The 22,017-nt window shown below is 37.6% G+C and overlaps 1 protein-coding gene across 4 annotated transcripts in view; it reads left to right on the plus strand.

The window, feature by feature from the left end:
• LOC150081714 (protein strawberry notch homolog 1-like) overlaps positions 1–22,017 on the plus strand; it is a 374,252-nt gene that overhangs the window by 261,121 nt on the left and 91,114 nt on the right. For all 4 annotated transcript variants that reach the window (XM_090378820.1, XM_090378821.1, XM_090378819.1 and 1 more), the window contains exon 20: positions 5,601–5,672. In XM_090378820.1, the coding sequence (XP_090234946.1) occupies positions 5,601–5,672 (72 nt within the window). The remainder of the gene's footprint in view (positions 1–5,600; positions 5,673–22,017) is intronic.

The following is a 22,017-nucleotide window of genomic DNA, read 5'->3' on the forward strand; positions in this document are numbered from 1 at the left end:
CAGCTGAATTATCAACCAAACTAGCTTTAGCAAATCTCTATTCTGACTTTTCCTTAAAATCTGTTATTTACACTAATTCCCTCAGCTCAATCATGGCATTATGTAACTCCTCAGATAAAGTTCACCTGTTCTAGATGAAATCAGAAGCTTATTACTACAAATTGAAGAATGCCACGAACTGGTCACTTTTTGTTGGATTCCAGTATGTTGGAAACCTCCATAACACACACACACACACATGAATTGTAAAGTATATTAAAAACGAAAATATGATTTGAGTTTGGCAGTGCAAAAAAATTACTGCTTTTGCAATAACTTAATAGATTATAATGAAGTGAACTGCTGAAGTTTGGCAGTGAAAATTATGCAGTGCTGCAACATTGACAGCATAAGATAATGTTAGTTTAGTCAACTGAGACAGTTGGTTAAAATTAAACAATTCAAAGAAGAAATATGTGACATATTATATCCACTTGGATCTCAAATGTATATTTTTGCTTAATCATTCCAATACAATCAATATTTAAACATGGACAACTATTCAAAAATAATAGCATAGCAATAAGATAGAGAGAGAGAGAGAGAGAGAGAGAGAGAGAGAGAGAGAGAGAGAGAGAGAGAGAAAAATAACATTAAATAATTGCTATAATGGTTATCCACATTTCAAAAGTTAATAATTGTTGGATACTTTGAACAGCTTTTCAAAAAATATATATATTAAACAACTTGTTTCATTTTAACAGCCACAGCCTTGACAGGAGTAAATATCAGATTGAATGCCTATACATTAAAAACATTTATTTAAATATATGGTATTCTGTTAATTAATTATAGTGAAAGCTTTTTAAATCTTGAATATTTATTTTCATCTGTTTTTGAACACTTTAGTGATCCACTTTGATATAATACTTTGCAGATGTTTTGTAATCATGCGTTGAATTCCATAAGAAAATGGATAAATAAAACTCTTGTCTGCATTGAAAGTTAGTGGTGTTTGATGGAAAGGACATCAGGCAGTTTGATCCACTTTTTTTTTTTTTTTTTCCATTTTTCTTTTGCTAGATTTGGCCTCCTGTGACTCTTTCTCAAATATAATATTTACAGATAACTTCTTCTTTGTCTTCACCTTTTCCCATGTTATATGGGGTCGGCATTCAATGTTCCCAATTCACACTTTACATCCTCTTCTTCTCCTGCAGTTGGATTAACTTATTAACTGGAACACATCTATTGGTTTTGGCATATTTTTTATGACTAGATGCCCTTCCTGACGTCGACCCTCACCATTTATCCGGGTTTGGGATTTAAGCTGCCGATCTACTAAACCTGCCGCAGCCATATAAATGGAGTAGCTCTTATTCAGTGATGAAGCTTCCTCGTGATGTCACAATTTAATAATTTTACGCAATTTATGCCGAATTTCTAGTCACCACTGAACAAGCAGGTGGCACTGCTGTAGTTCTTTTATCTCCTGGAAACATCCAATAAAAAAGTTCATAGTCTGAAAAATAAAACCACCTTTAGGTCCCAAATCTTAACCTATCACTCACCCACATTTATTTTATCTAAAATATAACTTCTTTTTGAGCAACACTCACGAAAACCTTCTTTATTAATTAATATTTATAGATAACTACATAATGAATTTTCCAAAATTTTACGTATAATTATTTTTGGCATTTACATTGTGTTTATACACATTTTTTTCTACTAATTATATAATTAGGGGGAAAAAAGCTTTTGCAAAATCGTTCGGTGTTTTTTTTTTTTTTTTTTTTTTTTTTTGTTGGAATTCCTGGCTGACATTTGTCATAACTACCATAACTTCTACTTTACTCAAAAATCAACATACCTGTATTGAATTTTGTGGTTTGGAAAAAATAAAAATCAGATGCCACCAGGTTAGGTGAAAAAGATAAGACAGTTATAAAATATCTGGAAAGTTAAATATAGAGGATGTTGTAAGACAGCTACAGAGTGTTTGGAAAGGTATTTGAAAAGTTATTGTTGCACCATAACCTGGAACATTAGTTATGGAGTAATTTCAATTTTTCTTTACCTCACAGATGAGAGCCCTTCCTTTTAATTTCATCTCGTAAGCACCTAATTTCTGAGTACAGGAATTCATAATGAATTATGCCTTTGTGGCAAAAGATTATTCTAGCATAACTTTACTTTTAGACATATCAACCAATTTTTTTTTTTTTTTTTTTTTTTATTCTGAAAAAAACGTGTGAAATTTCTGTTCAAAGGACTGATGTGTTTTCTGTAGGTCATGAAGATAACACCATAATTCACCTCCTTTCTTCACTGTTGTTTTTTGAAATTCTGATTTACGATCACAATTTTCGGTCAGTTCTTTTGAAAATTAAAGTGTTGTACTCAGATCTGCTGTTAAAAACTTGGGAACCAAGCAGTTGCATAATCTTTTGCAACCGCTTGGTTTCAAGCAGTGATATTCCATTTCCAGTGACTGTACCTCGTTTTTATTTGACAATTGTGTGAATGATAAAAATAACAAGTTAAGTTCTAAAATGCAAGAGGCTTGATAACAGACCTGTGTTCATCATGTAGTCAGTTATGAGAGTAATGAGGAAGTGAGTGAAACTATAGGGTCAGGTGGGAGAAGAGGTTACAGTGCAGTGAGGTAGTCTCCTACATCTTACATCATTCTCAGTGATATTGCATCCTTAATGGAAGTGCCTGTAATATTTTAATACCTTACTTCTTGATAGCTTTTTCACTCTATGCTTAAGTGGTAATTTCAGCAGTTTCTGAGATGGTTTTCTCTAACAAATAGCAGTGTTCTAAAAATTGTGCACGTGGGCAACCATTATGCCGCTTCTGCAAAAAAATTCTAGACATTCCAGTTTATTTACAAAATAAAATAGTTTCTCCTTTTTTGTTTATGTATTTATAATAAATTCAGTCCAACCTTTTGATCCTACCATGTATAAACATCATAAAAATAAAATGCCATATGAATAGAAAAATTTTTTATGAATTATGAAAATTTTTATGAAACTGAAAGGCAACTTATAACTTACAGGGAAGCTGATTTGTCTGTCACTCTCATGAAACAGCTCCAGTGAGGACATTCTTTACAATAAGAAATGTATAAGTACAAAACTTTCTCTGAATGTATTCTTGTAAAGAGAGGTGCTTGAGAATCATTTGATATAATAAATAAAATGCTGGTGACTAGAAATGCCCTTCTATTAGAATGGACGTTTAAAATAAACAAAATAACTAGCATGATTGGTTACCATATGAAAGCAAAATAAATCATAAACAGTATTTCCCCCTCCTCAAGTATCAACTAGAGGTGAACAGATTTTCTTGCTCAAATTGCATTCTTTAACTTACTAGAGATTTCAGTGGAACAGGACTGTTATTTTTATGCAAGGCTATAAAAACTATAGTACTCTGTCAGAGCTACCCAAGAGGACTACTTTGAATAAAGTTCATTTCGTATACCAATAGAGATTTATTATAAAATTAGGCTCATTACTTGAGCTATATCTTGTATTTGTTTAAGGTATGGGGATTGCCCAAGTTACATCACGGAAAATGTAGAAGTTTAACTGCACTGGTGTGCAAAACCTAAGGAACAACACTATTTCTACCACAAAATCAAATGAAACAGCCTATGGCAATTTGCATAACTGTGGCCATTCAGTAGAAAGCTGGTGCACATGCAAAAATTTGAATCATGAAAGGGCTCACATAAACAGATAACAGAAGCAAGTTCGGCAGTTATGTGCAAATTACCGAATAGTGAGCATGATTGTTACAGGTGTTCAATTGGTTTCATACAGTGCTAAAGACAGCAAAATGGCCAGTAGACAACATCTGGATGACTTTACCCCGGGGTCGAATAATTGGGGAAGCTCGAGGAAGGTCAAAGTGTGAGGAGTGTGGCATGCATGGGTGGCCTTCAGAACGACAGGTACAGCTGTTCGAAGGACCAGTGGTGGTCATCCACGAAAAACAACGCCCAATGATGACTGCTATATACTCCTATAGGCCAAGACAGACCGACACCAGACAGCGGGATCCATTGCAAACCAGCTGCACAGGACGCAGGATATCGCGGTTTACTGTGGCCAGGCAACTCCACAATGGTGGTCTGTTTGCCCGACAGCCAGTGCACTGTGTCCCTTTAACACCTGCCCATTAGAGACACCATTTACAGTGGTGCATTGAACACAAGAACTGGACAGCAGCGCGAGTGGGGTAAGGTACTCTACTGATGAGAGTAGATTAAGTCTCAGCAGCGATTCTGGATGTCAGTTAATCTGGCGAGAGGTTGACACACGGTATCACCCCGCAAACATCACTGAAAGGGATCGATGTGGTGGTCGAGGTATTCTTGTCTGGGGAGGCCTTATCTTAGTTGGACATACACAACTCCAGATACTGGGAGGCGAGACTGTAACTGGTGCATGGTACTGTGCTGAGGTAATCTTTCCCCATGTGTGCCTGTTCTGAAGTGTCATTGGCCCTGAGTTCTTGTTTATGAATGATAACGCCACACCCTATTGCACTGCAGTTGTTGATATTATTTTGGAATGAGGACATTGTTCGTATGGATTGGCATGCTCGTTCTGCCGTGAAATCCTATGAAACACACATGGGACGACGGAGATGCCCAGCACTACATCTACACCCACCAGAAAATGTTGACTAGTTGAAGATGCCACTGACAGAGGAATGGATGATGTTATTGCAAGAACTTATCAACAACACTGTTCTAAGTATGGACAGGCGGTGCAAAGCCTGCATCGACATTAGGGGTGGCCATATCTCCTATTGAGGGCAACCTCTTCCCTTTGTTCCATCTTTGGCAGTGATGCATCTGTATCATGGCAGCCAGTGCTATGTTGCCATTTTTGAATAAAGTGCCTCTGTACCTCACGAGGTTCCTTTGGTATGCTTTTCCCATATCCAGGATACTCCTATGAGAAGCTACAGGTGAAAACCTGACTGGTCCTTAAGTTTTGCACACCGGTGTAGTATCTTGGTAAATGTAAACTAAAAATCATGTTAATCTTGTTTATTCGAGGACAAGGTTAACAATGTGATTTATCAATATTCTTACACATTTTTCAACAATGTAACTGATAATTAAGTTATTTTACATAGGACAGCAGTGCTCTGATCACAGAGACTGTTTGTAGCTAACACAAATGCTTTTATATTTGTCATAAGTAATGTGCTTATTATTAAAGAAATGAGAGCAATCCTGTAACGTCAAGATTAAATGCATAATTTTTTTCTCGGTATAAATTGTTATTTTGTTGACAATTACTTTAATTACTGGTATGCGTGATGTATGAACCTATGCAGAACATGGTAAATATGTACAGACTACAGTCAAAATGATAAAGATGCAAGAAAAACTTGGAGAAAAAGAAATAATGGCTTTTGTATTAACTGTGTGAGAGCAATACTTGTGACAAGGAGATTGCCAAATATATTATTATGTAAAGCTTAATTATGCACAATTTTTATAAATTTGTTATCAGTTAGATAATGGAGTAATGTGGAAATTTAACTAGTGTGTTTAGTATATTATTAAGCTGATAATTTTCTTTCAGGGAGCATTGACCCACGGCGATAGAAGAGCTTCTGAGAGTCGAGATCTCAGCCGTTTCAATATTGATAATAAGGTGAGTAACTAAGAATTTATTTTGATATTAATGTAAAACGGAGGTAGAAGCTAAAAATGCAAATAAAAAAAAGCCTCGTGAGAGAAATATTTTGTTTTTTATGTGTTTGTAGTTCGTTTAACCTTTTCACAAATTAGTATTAGTATTATCCACATGGTACAAGAAAATCCTGGATTTTTGCTGCACCAGCCAAATAATAATAATAATAAACCACCTCTTTGAACCCATCTCACATAGATATCTAATCCAGCTTAGTTTGAATTTTCTCTAGCTTCCAGCCTCAACTAGGGAGGCAACTTTCTCCAATAGTTAAAAACACTTGCTAAAAGAAACTTCTTGAAATCCTGTCTGCATCCACAATTTAAATTGATGGCTCCTAGTTCTGGAATCATAACAATGAAAATTCACCCTCATCATTTTAAAATCTAAGTTCCTACATAGACAAAGTATCATTGGTCTATGTAGGCATTTCTGTTTTTATTCAGATAAACAAGATTTTCTGTATTTTAAAATCTGAAAAATGTAACACTTTTACCTTTCCTACTGTATATAGATGTGATTTTTCAATTTCACACAAAGAAAGGACATTTGAAAACAAATGATAAAACATAGGGACACTGCAGTGTATAGAAAGAAATGTTATAAAAAGATGTTGCATTTCATGTATTGTTGATGATGTTGTACATGTCAAATGTTTGCTTGCATATTTTTTCATAGAACATAATTTTCTTCCGAGTCAGCTGATCATGCAAGTGCATTATTCAGAAATTTCCAATTTAGTAATTCTGAAAAAGTACTCGTGGTTTTTTTTTACCACTTCTAACCTCTTTTTAAAAATGTTTGTCAAAGGCTGCTATTATTCTATTCAGGCAATTAAATACTTAACCAAGGACAGTCAGTGTGTGTATACACATGCTTCATTTTTTTTTTTTTTTTTTTTTTTTGTTTTTTGTTTCAGTGGCACGCATTAGTTGAAACTATTTAAATCAATCTTTCCACTTAGCCCTTCTTTCTAATTAGTCATATTAGTCAAGATGTGCAATCCACTTGCTATCACCAGCAAGTGGATTGCACATCTTGGAGTAAACTTGTCTTTTAATACTCTTTTAGGCCTACCTAAAGGTATATTATAAACACTAAGTGCCAGATAGTTTTTTTTTTTTTTTTTTTTTTCTTTTGAAGGAAACACATATGCTTTCAGAAGATGTCCAATGTTTTACCCTGTAATCACCTTCCAATACTGACACTGAGAACAAGCTGTTTCGATTTGATAGTTTTTTTTTTTTTTTTTATATATATAGGATATAGCTTTTACTTTTAGCATTAGCATTAGTAGAGGCATTTGATGCAAGAAAGCAAGCTTATGCAGCATCAGCCAAAAAAAAAAAAAAAAAAACCCACTTCCACTTCACTCCTCTGTTCGTTCAAAATACCTTTATGTTTATACTCCGAGATGACCACATGGCCAGAGGAGTCTCACAAGATACAGCACTGCATTTAGCAGTCATGGGTTTGAACCCAGATCACTCAAAGCACGTGTACTTATGCACATTCGCCTTTGACCACTCGGCTACGACGACCATTAAAGAAAATGGTTTTTTCACCCCTGGCGGGACTCGAACCCGCAATTCCCGGTTTAGGAACAGTCATTAAATATTTGGAACAGTCATTAAATATTTTGCCTTTGTTCAATTCTGCAGAATTACCTTATTATTGGAAATGCTTGATTTTTCACTTGAAATGAGTTTATAGTTTTGTATATTGTGCATTTATTAAAATCATCGATTTCAGTCATGGGAATAAATTAATGGCACATTTTAGGCGATTTAAAAGATTTAATAGTTTTGTTCAACTTCCACTTCTCATTTCTTATTCAATGCAAGCTTCATCTAGACCAGTGTTTCCCAACTTTTTTTGCTATGTGGCCCAACTGGCTTTTGGCCTGACATGTCATGACCTATTTGGGATCATAGTTGAGCAATTTTTTGAAACCAAAGAAATGTCAGTAACAACCACAACTTAGTTCAATTTAAAAGTATTTAACGGATCAATGTTTCTCACTTGAACAATTTCTGTGTGAAAACAAAACATTGCAGGCATCTGCTGAATGAAAAAAAAAAAACCTCAAACCAGTTTAAGCTGAAGCTACTTTATTGAGAGATGCTCCTCTGGATTTTCTTCACCAGTTTCCCAATTCCTAGGTTCTGTTGTAGAAAGCGCACATCTAAGATCTGCCTCACATTCAAGGTAGTTCCAAGCCTTTGTCTTCAGCTGCACCAATATTGAGAAGCCTGATTCACAAAGATAAGTTGTTGGAAAGGGCAGGAGCTTCCGAAAGCATTCCTTTGCAACATTGGGGTAGCTTCCCATCTTTTTTGGCCAAAACTCATAGATAAAGGAAGCTTCAAAGACATCTCTGCATCCAGAATCATTTTGAAATTCAATAGGTTCATCTTGCAGGTCATCCTGGACATCACTGACTTTAACAAGAAAAGGATTCCTCGTGAGTTCCAGTCCATCCCTCCCAATTTCTGAAAAGTACTACAAAAATTCTTCTCAGAGATAGCTGCGGTGTGTCACAACATCCTTTGCAACACCAGGATCCAACAGATCATTAATAGTGACTGCTGAAAGAAGAGATTCGAACATGGCGAAGTTCTCTTCCTCAGCCTTTCATTTACAGTTTCCAAGCATTCTGTATAAATGCACTGAGAGTGTCATTGAACTGAATGATAGTTGTTCCCTTTTTGTGAAGCTTTAGATTCAGTCTGTTCAGTTGATCAAAAATATCCACAAGGTATGCACAGCAAAAGACCTACAGCTTTTCGTGGAAGGAAGCTTCAAGTTTGTGCTTTTCTTGCACTTCTAGGAAACTCTACAGCTCTTCCCGGAGTTCAAACACTCATGCCACACCATTGCCTTTTGATAGCCAACACACCTTGTTGTAGTAGCGCAGATTCTTATGCTCTGAATCCATTTCTGTGCACAATTGCTTGAACAGTCACAAATTCAAAGCACTTCGTTCACAATTTTGATGACTTGTTCAGTAACATCCTGAAGATGAGATGGAAGAGTTTTTGAAGCTTGCAAGTGAATTAGACAGTGAACACCAATGGTGCGTGGAGATCAATCTCGAACAAGCATTTGGAAGCCACTTTTTTCTCCTAGCATAGCTGAAGTGCCAACGGTGCACACTCCACATAGATTGTGCCAGTTTAGTCCCTCATGGTCAAAGAACTCTGATACTGTTTCCATCACATCCACAGCTCTGGTGTTTCTTTTGAGAGAACTGCAGAATAAGAATTATTCCATGATGGAATCACCCTTCACATACTGAACAAAGTCAATAAGCTGGGAACAGGATGAAACATCTGTGGTTTCATCCAACTGAATTGAGAACAACTGAAATGCAGCATCTTTGATTTCAGCAATCACCTGTTCTTTTATGTTGCTAGACAAGTTCAGCAATCCTCCTTGAACTGTATTATTTGATAAAGAAATTCTGTCATACAGATAGGACATGGGGGTGATGGGGGAAGGAGTTATAATCTTTGTTAAGAAGCACATATAACTTTTTCTCAGCTTCTCTAAGCAGAATACAAGTCATCTTCAGAGCACATGGCTTGATCAGAGTCTCTCCCATTGTATGAGGTTTCTTCTGTTGCACAATGAGGAAGCTGACAGCATAAGAAGCCTCCTTAAGACTCCTGTCTTGCTGAAACAGTGCTCCACTTTGATCCAAGCACTGGCGCTTCACGTTCTCTTCCATTTGCTTGAAGTAGTCCACATCCTTATGTTGATGTTGTGGATGCATCTTCCCTAAATGGAGCTTCAACTTCAATGGGTACAAAGAGTGATTTTTGAGAACTTTCTGGCACAGGTCGTATTGTCCCTTTAATTCTTCACGATCATGGAAGGACGTGAATCCAAACTTTGTATTGCTCATCATATCCTCGTTTTGTCATTTCAGAAATGTTTCTGGTGTAAAACTTTTAAATACGTAGGAAACAGCAAATATAAAATAATGTAAAAAAAAAAAACAACACTAAAAAAAAAAATGCAGGGAATAAAAAAAATGGACATATGATCATAGCCATTAGATTGGATCTCAGATCCAAGAATAGTTTGAGTAGCATGGCCCCTACATTTTTTATCAGCATGCAATGAATTGATGATGCTTGAGGGATGACCCCATTTATTTATCGTTTCACCATATATATGTTCTTCACTATAGAAGTTGTTACCATGAAATATACTAACAAGATAACTTACCTAGAAATAGTGTCTTGGAAGGTGATAAATATGAGCGAATGACACATACTTCTGACTCAAGCTTGCCACAAAACATGAATAAGTTGTCAGCAACTGCCAGAAACCAAACACTACACAGAACATGATATGACTCGTGCAAGTTGCATGAATCATAGTGTTCTGCCAAGTTTGTCGGGTACAACTTGAAAATGGTGTGGCAAAAAAGCTGTCAAGAAAAAAAGACAAGAATTAGGCAGTCTGTGTGGTCCACCTGGAAAATGTGCTGTGGCCCGCCACGACCCACAATCGGGAACCCCTGATCTAGACTAATGTTTGTCTACCTTGTTTTATAGAGTAGGTCCCTTTTGGGAGGAAAAAAAAAAAAAAAGCTGTAAGTACCCCAAATAGCTAAAAGTTTGATTTTGAGACTTTTTTTTTTTTTCCCCTGCTCTGCCAATGCACCAAGTTTTTTTTTTTTTTTAAACAGCTTAATTGTGTAACTAGTTGGTTGGAAAAATTGCTTACAGTACTGTACTTTTGATTGTGCAATTGGAATAAACCACTTAGGTGATGTGTTCAGTGCATTACATTTACAGGGCACATTTCTGTGATTAATAGAACTGAATAGTGAATATAGTTATCTTATCAATTAATTACTAAGATTATAACTTTAATAAAATTATAGTTTTATGTTCTCTAAACTTAGCTGTTCACTTTATTTACAGCTCAATAATATTTATTCCTTTTTTTTTTTTTTTTTTTTTTTCTTCTCTCTCGCTCTCTCTCTATGAGGTGTGTCTAAAAAGTAATGAGACTGGTGCTATGAAATTTTTTTATTAACAACTGAACTACAAATCAACATTGTTCCCTTGGTAAGCCATACACTGCCGGAGACATTGCTCCCACTCCTGGTAGCAGTGCTGGAGGTTTTCAACTGAAAGTGCCTTCAGTTGGTCTGTCACGACCTTTTGGATGTTGTCTACAGTTCTAAAATGACGATCTTTGAGGTGGAATTTGAGCTTGGGGAAAATGAAGAAGTCACGTAGACTCATATCAGGCAAGCATTGGGGGCTGCGAAACCACTGGAATAACCTTTTTGGTCAAAAATTCTGTCACGGAAATTGCAGTATGACAGGGAGCATTGTCAGGATGCAGCATCCAAGAGTCCGCAGTCTCCAGTCGGACACAATTAACCCTTTTTCTGAGTCATTCAAGGACCTTACAATAGTACTGTTGATTAACTGTTTGTCCTTGAGGCAAGAATTTCTTATGAACACCACCTTGACTGTTGAAAAAACAAATAAGCATGGATTTGATTTTCGATTTGCTCATTCTTGCTTTTTTCAGGCGAGGTGAGTTGCTCATGTACCACTCCGAACTTTGTCGTTTGGTTTCAGGATCGTACTCGAAAACGAAAAAATGTTTGATATGTTTTCAATACAAGAAGATCTAGGCACACATTTCATTGGTGAAGTTTTTTGGAACCAATTTTGCACAAATTTTCCAAATGCCCAATTTGGAAATGTCGTGAACGGTTTGGTGATTCAAATTCAACTCACTATCGATCATTCTGAGTGTCAAACGCCGATCAGACCTCACAAGAGCTCTCACTTTGGGGCCCCGGGTGCCAAGCGTTATAGTGATCAAGCGATTCCCTGAGTGATTTCTAGAGCGTTTTTGTCAAAGCTACAGTTATATTCATTTGTAGAAGTTTTCTTACGTTCCCATTAATTATTTGTTACGAATTGTAACTAAGTTACAGGAAGGAAATTCACCTTTCTTTTTTTCTCTTTAAACTAACGCATTAACCCTTATACCGCTTGGTCACTCTAGCGGCACTGCTCCTGCCTCCCCGTGGCGGGGCCGGTAACCTGGGAGAAGAAATCCACTCTCCTGGGGCTGAAAGGAGCAAAGATGGAAAACAGTTCTTTTCCACCTTTTAGAGCCATCGAGCTCAAGACTAGAAAATGAATCCGAAAATGACTACTCTCAACCAAAGAGGTTGAAAACAACCCGACAAGAGGAAATACCAGCATTCCTCATACTACACTCTCTATCAGAGTTGCCTCTGAGTAAACTGTCCCCATTCCTTGTCCAAAAATGCATCGAGTCTGCTGCAGGTTCACCAAAAACAGTAAAGCGGCTCCAGTCAGGGGATCTTCTTGTAGAGACCATGAAATCCCAGCATTCCGAAAAATTATTAAACATGACTACTTTTGGCGGACAACCAATAAAAGTTACTCCCATGCCACCTTAAACTCCTCGAAGGGAGTAATCACAGAATGGGACTTGTTAGCTGTATCAGAGGAGGAGATAGTTCAAGAGCTAAGTAAACAAAAAGTCATACAAGCAAGGAGAATTATGACTCGGAAAGATGGTGTTCTTGTTCCCACTAGGAGCATAATTCTTACTTTCACCTCTCCCATCCTACCATCATCTGTTAAAGCAGGCTATCTCCATTGCCGTGTCCGTCCTTACATCCCAAACCCACTCAGGTGTTACAAGTGCCAAAAATATGGACACTGCCAAACTGCATGTCGAGGTGAGTCAGTATGTCCAGTTTGTGGATCGAAGGAGCACAATCAAACTGAATGCTCTGCTACGACTTCTGTATGCCCAAACTGTAAGGGTGATCACCCAGCTTTTTCCAAAAGTTGCGAACTTTGGAAGCAAGGGAAAAAAATCCAGAAATATAAAATTGAGAATAAAGTGACATATCCAGAGGCGAGAAGGCAAATACTAAAAACAGATCCAAAACGTACATATGCAACGGCTGCTAAACAATTTCAGTCAACAGGTACACAAACAGATGTTGCCGTTCCCCCCAGATATGTCTATCGCTAATTGGGCACGCTCCATACTCTCTGCCCCCCAAACAGTGTCCTTCGCAACAAAAAACTGAACAAGCCAGTAATACCCCAATTACCATTCCAGCTAATGTAAACCCAACAGCAAAACAAAAAGTAACAGAAACCATGGTATTGAAACCACCAAATTCAACCAGAATGGATATTGACCAGCACAATGACCCAGAAGATGCCATATTGGAACTTCATGCGACTGATGAGATGGACGTAACGCGTCCCTACTTTCCAAAGAAAGACAAAGGAAAATCGGATCAATGCAAACAAGTCCCAACTAAAAAGCAGTCAGAAACAAAAACAACCAACAAAACCGCCTAATGGAAAGAATTCTTCAATGAAATTGTAGAGGGTTTCGCAGTACAAAAGATGATATATGTGATCTCATCCACCGTTATGATCCAGCAGGCGTATGCCTACAGGAAACTTATTTAAATTCACAAGTGTGTCCTACTATAAAAGATTACTCTATCTTTAGAAGAGATAGAAATATCGACTCTCCAGCCCGTGGAGGAGTGGTGGTTCTTATAAGAAACAACGTACCCTCCAAACATATTGCTCTTCAGACTCCTTTTGAAGTAGTGGCAGTGCGCATTGAAATTGGCATCACTCTTACAATAGCATCTATATATATTCCTCCTAATTTCTCATTTTCTTCAGATGACCTAGAAAAACTAATAGAACAGCTACCGTCTCCTTTCTGCTTACTTTGAGACTTTAATGCTCATCATCCGATGTGGGGATCTCCAACAATTGACAAGAGAGGCAAGTTAATAGAATCTCCTCTGGACTCTTATCAACTTATTCTTCTGAACACTGGTGAACCTACCTATATTCATTTTTCGACAGGATCCATGAGTGCAATAGACCTGTCAATCTGTTCTCCTTCCATATATACTATTATGGAGTGGTCGGTTCTTGAAAATCCACTAAAAGTGATCACCTTCCGATTCTCTGCAAGCTGCAAACATGGGCAAACTCTCCTTCACTACGTCGCTCCACTTGGAAATTTCGTAGGGCACGCTGGTATGAATATGCAACTCAAGTGCAGTTAGACAATAAAATAATCCAATCTCAACCCATAGACAATGTCACAGAACATGTAACTAATCAAATATTACAAGCTGCTACCTCTGCAATACCAAAATCTTTCCCGGGGAAACGGAAACATAGTAATTACTGGTGGAATCAAGATTGCACACATGCCAAACAGTACAAAAATAGAGCTTGAATTTATTTCGTAAATTTCCCACAACTACCAATCTAATTAACTTCAAAAGACTGAAAGCTCAGTTCCGCCAAATAAGACGAAAAGCAAAGAAAGATGCCTGGATTGGCTTTTCCTCGAGCATAAACAAGGATACAGACAACAGAATTATCTGGAGAAAAATGCAAATGCTAAATGGCAAATACATTCAGTCCCCAGCTACAATACTAAACTGGGAAGGGAAAGAGTTGTCATCCCCGGGAGAAATAGCAAATGCCTTAGTGGAATCGTTCGCCAGTATATCAGCAATAGCCTCCTACAAACCAACCTTTCAGCGAATTAAAAAAACTGCAGAGCAGCATAAGATTAATTTTTCCATGAGAATTTCACATCCATATAACCAGCCATTCACATTAACAGAACTTTTTGGAGTGCGCAATAAAACATCAAATAACGCTGCTGGTCCAGATGGGATCTACTATATAATGTTAAAACAACTGAATGACAGAGCAAAAAGATCATTGTTAAACTACTACAACCGAATATTCTTAGAAAATGCTTACCCAATTTCCTGGTATCACTCAATAGTTCTAGCCTTCCCAAAGCCCGGAAAGGATCGTACTTTTCCACATAACTATAGGCCAATTTCACTGACCAATTGTTTAGGCAAAGTCCTGGAAAAAATGGTTCACAGGCGGTTAATCTGGTCCCTGGAAACTAACAACTTGCTAAATAGTAATCAGTACGGGTTTCGAAAAAGCCGTTCCACCTTATACATAATGATAAAAGCAGAGTCAAATATACGTAATGCCTTCATAAGGGGACAGCATCTGGTGATGTGCGCCTCCGTAGCCAGGTGGGAAGGAGCAGCAGTGCGTAGCACACGCTTCTTGATTAGACCGGGGTTCGAGCCCGTCACCACCAAATATGGAGGATGCGGAAAGGTCAGGGAATGACCACCGCATATCCCGGAGCAATATGGCCTTAGTTGCTAATGCTCCTAAAAACCAAACAACAACAAGCATCTGGTGATGATTAATCTAGATATTCAGAAAGCCTTTGATACCACCTGGCAGTATGGTGTTCTTAAAGATCTACACTCTTTCGGCTTGAGAGGTCATCTACCCCAATTTATACAAAGCTTCCTATGCCATAGAACTTTTCAGGTCAGATACATGAATAATTTATCCAAAACATTTGAACAAGAGGAAGGTGTACTACAGGGTTCCATTCTAAGTCCAACATTATTTGCAATAAGAATCACCAACATGACAAGGGATGTACCAAGTACCGTACAATCGTACATGTTTGCCGATGACCTCATTATCTCTACTCAATCCATCCCAGACTATGAACACCATCGAAAGGCAACTTCAGATTGCTATAGTTAGAATAGAATCATGGGCATTGCGGGATGGTTATTCCCTAGCAGAAAAGAAGTCTACTGCTATTCATTTCTGTAAAATGAATAGCAGTAGACTACATCCGGATCCAGAAATATTTTTAAATAACAGCCTGATTCCTGTCACTAACAATTTCCGTCTGTTGGGGTTAAATCTAGATAATAAACTTTATTTTGCTTCCCATATGGCGTACCTCCAGAATACTTGTCTTAAAAAACTGAATATCCTAAGAGCTGTCTCCGCTATGTCCTGGGGTGCTGACAGAAGCTCTCTCTTACATCTTTATAGAGCTTTAATAAGATCGCGCTTGGATTATGGAGCACCTGTCTACGACTCTGCCAGGAAAAGTTCTCTATTACGTCTGAACACCATCCAGCATAGTGCCCTTAGAATAGCTGTTGGAGCCTTCAGAACATCTCCAGTTCACAGCCTGTATATTGAGGCAAACGAATCCCCTCTGCATCTCAGGAGAAAAATGTTATTGTTAAATTATGCAGCAAAGATTGGAAGTATTCCAGCCCACCCCAGCTGGCAGTATCTGTTTGATCCTCAAAACACCCTCCTATATCACAATAAACCTAATGAAAACTGCCCCATGGGGATTCGATTGCAAGAACTGATGATCAGTTGGAAAATTAACTTTAAGAATATATTCCAAGATCTTGCTACTCCTGAACCTCCCTGGACTGAATTCATACCTCTCTGTGACAATTTCTTTTCAAGATGGGGAAAATCCTCCCTGGCAAATACCAACTTTCAACAGCTACATAAACTGCATTCTTTGGAAAACTCGGAGAAAGTTCATATCTATACCGATGGCTCCAAAACAGATACGACTGTTGGTGCAGCAGCAGTTTCCGCCACTTTCTTAACAGTTGCCTCTCTTCCCGCTGAATGCAGTATCTATACTGCAGAATTATTTGCAATAAAACTGGCTCTAGATAACATAAACAAATATCATATCAAATAATCTCTGATATATACAGACTCTTTAAGTGCAATAAGTGCCTTTCAATCTACCTTTCCTCCTTCTCATCCCGTTCTTAAAGAGATCCGGTCTAAATTATTTTACCATCAAACAGCCAACTACAAGGTTATCTTCTGCTGGATTCCTGGTCATGTCGGCATCCAAGGTAATGACCGTGCGGATGAGGCTGCTAAACATCCCGACTCTGGATCTTACAGTCAACTGAAAGTTCCATACACAGACTACAAATCCATTATTAAAAAAACATGTTGGAAACAATGGTCTCACCTCTGGCAATCTCAAACCAATAATAAACTGTTCCAGATAAAAAAAGAGCCTCAACTGTGGACATCTTGTTTTAGAAGAAACAGGTGACAAGACGTAATCCTGGCAAGGCTTCGCATCGGTCATTCACATCCAACTCATCTGCATTTGCTTTTGGGAGAGACTCCTCCTCAGTGCTTTTTTTGCCAGTCGAACCTAACAATAAAACATATTCTAATTGAATGTCCCCACCTTTCATCTGTCTGAAATTCCAGCTTCAGCTCCCTCTCCAACTTGTAGGAACCCTTAACCTTATCACATATTCTTGGTAAGAAAGCAAATTTCAAGGATCTGTTTATGTACAATAGAGGTTGAGAACTATAGCTAAACAACAGAACTGAAGAAGGTCTGCAACAAACTAACTGCTGCTCATATAATAAATAAATTTGCATTTATTATTCTTCAATGGCCTTGCCACTCTTGGCGGAAAAGGCCCGAATTCAGATCTCATCGATGATATGGGAATTTTTAATGAGCTTTTTTTCACAACTGGCTGAGTTAGCCAGTTTCATGCAGGGATTACATTGTTTTTCTCAGAAAACTGGTTTTTCATCCGGGAAACAGGCAAGTCAATCATAGAACACAAGCATTAGGCAGATGTAACACACACACACAACAATACATGTGGCAAATATTTCACTAAAACTGTTTTTGAGAAGAAATAAAGATTAATATTGAAGTAACCTCTCCTTCAGTTCCCTTCGCTGCTAGCAAAGGTGTACAGACTCATGTAATAAAATGACTAAAAATGCAATTTGATAATTTTTTACATGTATAACTATAATCATCCTTTTACAAATTACAATTATTGCAAAAAAAATATCAGACCACAAGCAAAAATGCCAATTTCATTGAAAGTGTGACCCTGAGATTTGTTGATTGTGATGACACAAAAGCTAAGAAATTGTCTTCTTTTTAAAATAAAAAATGGCAAGTTACTTTCGCTGGGAACTGAATCAATTCTCAGGATTTGAAAATTGGTTGGGAATTTTTTTTTTTTTTTTGAAAATTTTTTAATTTCAATTTTATTTCTGAATAAAACCTATTGCAAAGGAATTAGGTCAAAAAAAATCGGTCAGATTTTTTTTATTTATTTATTTTTACTATTAATTAACCTATCGCAAAAGGAATCAGCTTGCTTAATCTTTGAGTTCAAAGAGTGTCACAGACTGAAGGACACAAGTAAATTACATATATAATGCCACAATATGCTCTAGGCTGCTGGTTCACCTTAAACCCTATAGCAACTTCAATAGCTCCTATTCAAGATGAATTAAGGACTTCATTGGGAAGCATTCAAGGAATTAATCGTGGAAGCTACTAAAAGTTTCATACCTATTAAGAAATATTGTTCAAGGTTTAGGCCTAAATGGTTATCTAATGAACTAATGAGACTCATAATAGAGAAGAAAAATGCATGGGATGCATATAAATTATCAAGCGACTCAGAAGCCTATGGCAGATATAAGCTGGTCTGTAATCAGGTGACAAAGGAGGTTAGGCAGGCGAAGGCAGATTACGAGAAATCCTTGGCAAAAGATGCTAAGAAAAAACAGTAAGGATTGCTTTACTTATATAAACTCTAAAAGGAAGGGGATGAATCTGATTGGTCCACTTGACATCGATGGTTCGACTGTTGATGATCCTGCTCAGATAGCATACAAACTGAATGAGTATTTTGCATCTACATTCACACATGAGGAATTATTAAGGTTTGAAAATGGCAGAAGGTTATCAAATTGTAGCAGGATACTTAATGATTTTGGAATAACTAAAAGCAAAGTGGAGGAGAAATTGTTGAAGTTAAACATAAGAAAAGCACCTGGGGTGGATGGGATCTATCCAGTTATATTAAAGGAGGCGGCAAAGCAACTAAGCAAACCCTTAGCCATAATTATGAGAGCGTCCTTGGACTCAGTGGAGGTTCCCACAGACTGGAGATGTGCAAATGTATCTCCAATTCACAAAGGGGGATCGAAGGGTGACACGAGTAATTACAGACCAGTTAGTTTAACTTCTGTTCCGGGTAAAATAATGGAGTCACTGGTTAAAGATGCATTGCAGGATCATCCAGACAAGACTGCAGCAATAATTCAGACAGAGCATGGGTTTGTTAAGGGAAAGTCTTGTCTGACAAATTTGATAGGATATTATGATGTGGTTACAAAGGAACTGGATGCAAAAAATAATTTTGATATCATATATTTGGATTTCAGGAAAGCTTTTGACACTGTTGCACATGGAAGACTATTGTACAAATTGGAGCAGAATGGTGTTAAGGGTAAGTTGCTACAATGGATAAAAGGATGGTTAAGTGGGAGAAGACTGAGGGTGGTAATCAATGGGTGCTGCTCTTCTTGGACTAATGTTATTAGTGGAGTCCCACAGGGTTCGGTGTTAGGTCCACTGTTGTTTTGTATATTTATCAATGATATTGATGAAGGTATATCAGGCTTAATGTCGAAGTTTGCAGATGATACAAAGGTTGGCAGGGTTGTTAATGACAGTAATGGCAGTGTGCTACTGCAACAGGATCTAGATAATTTGGGCAGATGGGCTAAGAAGTAGCAACCGAAGTTTAACCTTGACAAATGCAAAATACTGCATATGGGTAGAAGTAACCCCAGAGAAACGTATCAACTGTGTGGTACTACACTTAAGGTGGTAGAAAATGAAAAAGACCTGGGAGTAATTGTGCAGTTAGATATGAAGTTTTCTGAGCAATGCAGACAGGCTGCCAGGGCAGGTCATGGGGTTTTGTCAATGATATATAGGAATTTTGCTAGCAGGGAAAAGGAGGTGATTATCCCTCTGTATAAGGCAATGGTCAGGCCACGTCTTGAGTACTGCGTACAGGTCTGGAGGCCTCATTTTAGGAAGGATGTAGATTTACTTGAACGTGTACAGAGAAGGGCAACAAGATTGGTGAGGGGAATGGAGGAATCCTCTTACCAAGAGAGGCTTAAGTTCTGCAAATTGCAGTGGCTGGAGACTAGGCACCTGCGCGGTGATCTGATTGAGGTATATAAGGCCTTGGATGGGTTGAGCATGCTGAATTCTGATGGGATCCTTCCACTTGTTCAGATTACGAACCTAAGAGGGCATAAATTGAAATTAAGAAAAGACAGATGTAGAATAGATGTGCGGAAATTTGCCTTTAGCCAGCGGGTGGTTAATTGCTGGAACAAACTTCCGTCTGTCATTGTGGAAGTTGATAGGTTGAATAAATTTAAGGAAGAACTGGACAGGCATTTGGAGGGAATGGTGTGATTTTTTTTTTTTTTTTTTGGCTGATGCTGCATAAGCTCATACACTTGCTTTCTTGCATCACATGCCACTGCTGCTGCTACTATTACTGCTACTACATTCTCCAGCTGGTGGTTCGGAACAATAGTCACCTATTTGCCTGAATAAAAGTTGCACCTTTTTCCACCTGAAAAATATCCATTTGAAATAAGAGTGCAATCCATAAACAGTTCTTGTGGAGGTGTGTGTGTGGGGGGGGGGGTGATTGTCTAGATTTAGCAGACATATAGTACATTTTTGTGAAGTTACGTTTGTGCTTCATTTATACAATCAATATGAATGTTGAATTAGTGTTGTCAACTAGGGAGCTCTAATGAAAATACATCATACCTAATTTTTTTGCTGTTACTAGATCCTCTTGTTAATCTAGCACATGCCATTCATAGTTCCTTACCTCCAAAGAAATTTATTTTCAAGTATTCTGTGTATATCAGTGTTTTGCATTCATTGCTATCATGATTAGTCTAAATGTTGAAGTGAAGATGAGATTTTTTTCACTTCAGCAAGGAAACTGGGCTTTTGCTGCATCAGCCAAAAATAACTTGACAACACACCAACTATAAACTTCCTATGATCGAGGATACTAGTTTTTCAATAATTTATATTTCCCTTGGTTTTTGTATAGTATTTCAGCGTGAAAATTCCCACATCATTCAACTTTATCTCTTCTCCTTATACCTCAATCAGATTCCCACACTAAACAAGCCTTAAATGGGACTGCAAATGAGAACATGATATTTGGTGATAGGAGAGACATTGCACATAGATAGTGCATGCTAGGTTGTAATAGGCATATGTGTCACTCCTGTTAATGGAATTGTTGCTTACTGCAAAAAAAAATGATTTATTGTGAAGTCTTGTGGACCATTTTCATAAATTATGCAGGCCACGGGTTGGGAAACATTAAGCTAGAGTGTGGTATCCTCAACTTTAAAACCTTCCTCATATATGAATGTTGATGCAAGATATTCAACTTATCAGCGACCAATTCAGAATCACCAGTACTGTTGCTACAGATATCAAGTGGACCAATATGGTTGATTCATTTCCTTTTACTGCTAACATAAGCAAAGAAATTGTTGGTAATGTTCTTTGCACTTTTAGCTAAAGTCTTCTCATAATTTGCCTTGGCATTCCTAACCCTCTGTGCAATATTATCCTATGCATGTTTCTTTTCAACCATTAAGGGTCATCACTCTTATCTTCCATTGTGGTCTCTACCTTGAACAATACCTTTTTGTTGTAATTCCCCCATGAAATCAAAAATCCATCTCATTTCCTCCAGTAGAAACTACTTCTTTAAATAGATTCCACTGTGATCACTGTGATCCCTTTATTTCAAGATTCTTAATATGTAATCTTTTCTTACTGATAACCAGGTCGGGAATATTTCTTTCTATTGTGGCATCTCCTAAACATGATGATATAAGAAGCAGTCATTCAGCATCTCCTCTTTTCAATCTTCTCTCTACCACATTCTGTCAAATTCGGTCTGTTGTTCTCCCAAATCCACTAATCACTTGGAACTCTTTGACTTCCTTTCTTTGAGAAACTTGACTTTCTCCAGTCCAACTTTCCTAACAGTGGGGTAATTTTCCATGAGGATTTTAATGTTCACAACTGCAACTGACTTCCATTTTCTAGTCATACGGACTCAGCTGGTCAAGATGCTGAAGCTTTTGCAGTTACTAATGACCTCGCACAGATTGTTGATTTACCTTCCAGAATACCAGACAATCCTAACATCATACCTAACACAAACAACCCTTCTAAGTACACGGTTGAGGTGAGTGGTCCTCTAGGAACCTAAAATCACAACTTGGTGACCATCTCATCTCCAATGGAGCCTTTCTCTCGTAGTCATTCACAACCTCATGTTGTTTGGCATTACAAGAATGCAAAATGGGATGATCTGCAGGGTTTCTTTTCTTCTTTTCCTTGGTTGAATTACTGTTTCAAATTGCTCAGATCATGTCAGTGAAATCCTTTATTTCACACTACATCTTAAAATCTCATCCTTTATCTA

Source organism: Mastigoproctus giganteus, chromosome 8, assembly GCF_048544385.1.
Source record: "Mastigoproctus giganteus isolate SK-2022 chromosome 8, ASM4854438v1, whole genome shotgun sequence".
Taxonomy (NCBI): Eukaryota; Metazoa; Arthropoda; class Arachnida; order Uropygi; family Thelyphonidae; genus Mastigoproctus; species Mastigoproctus giganteus.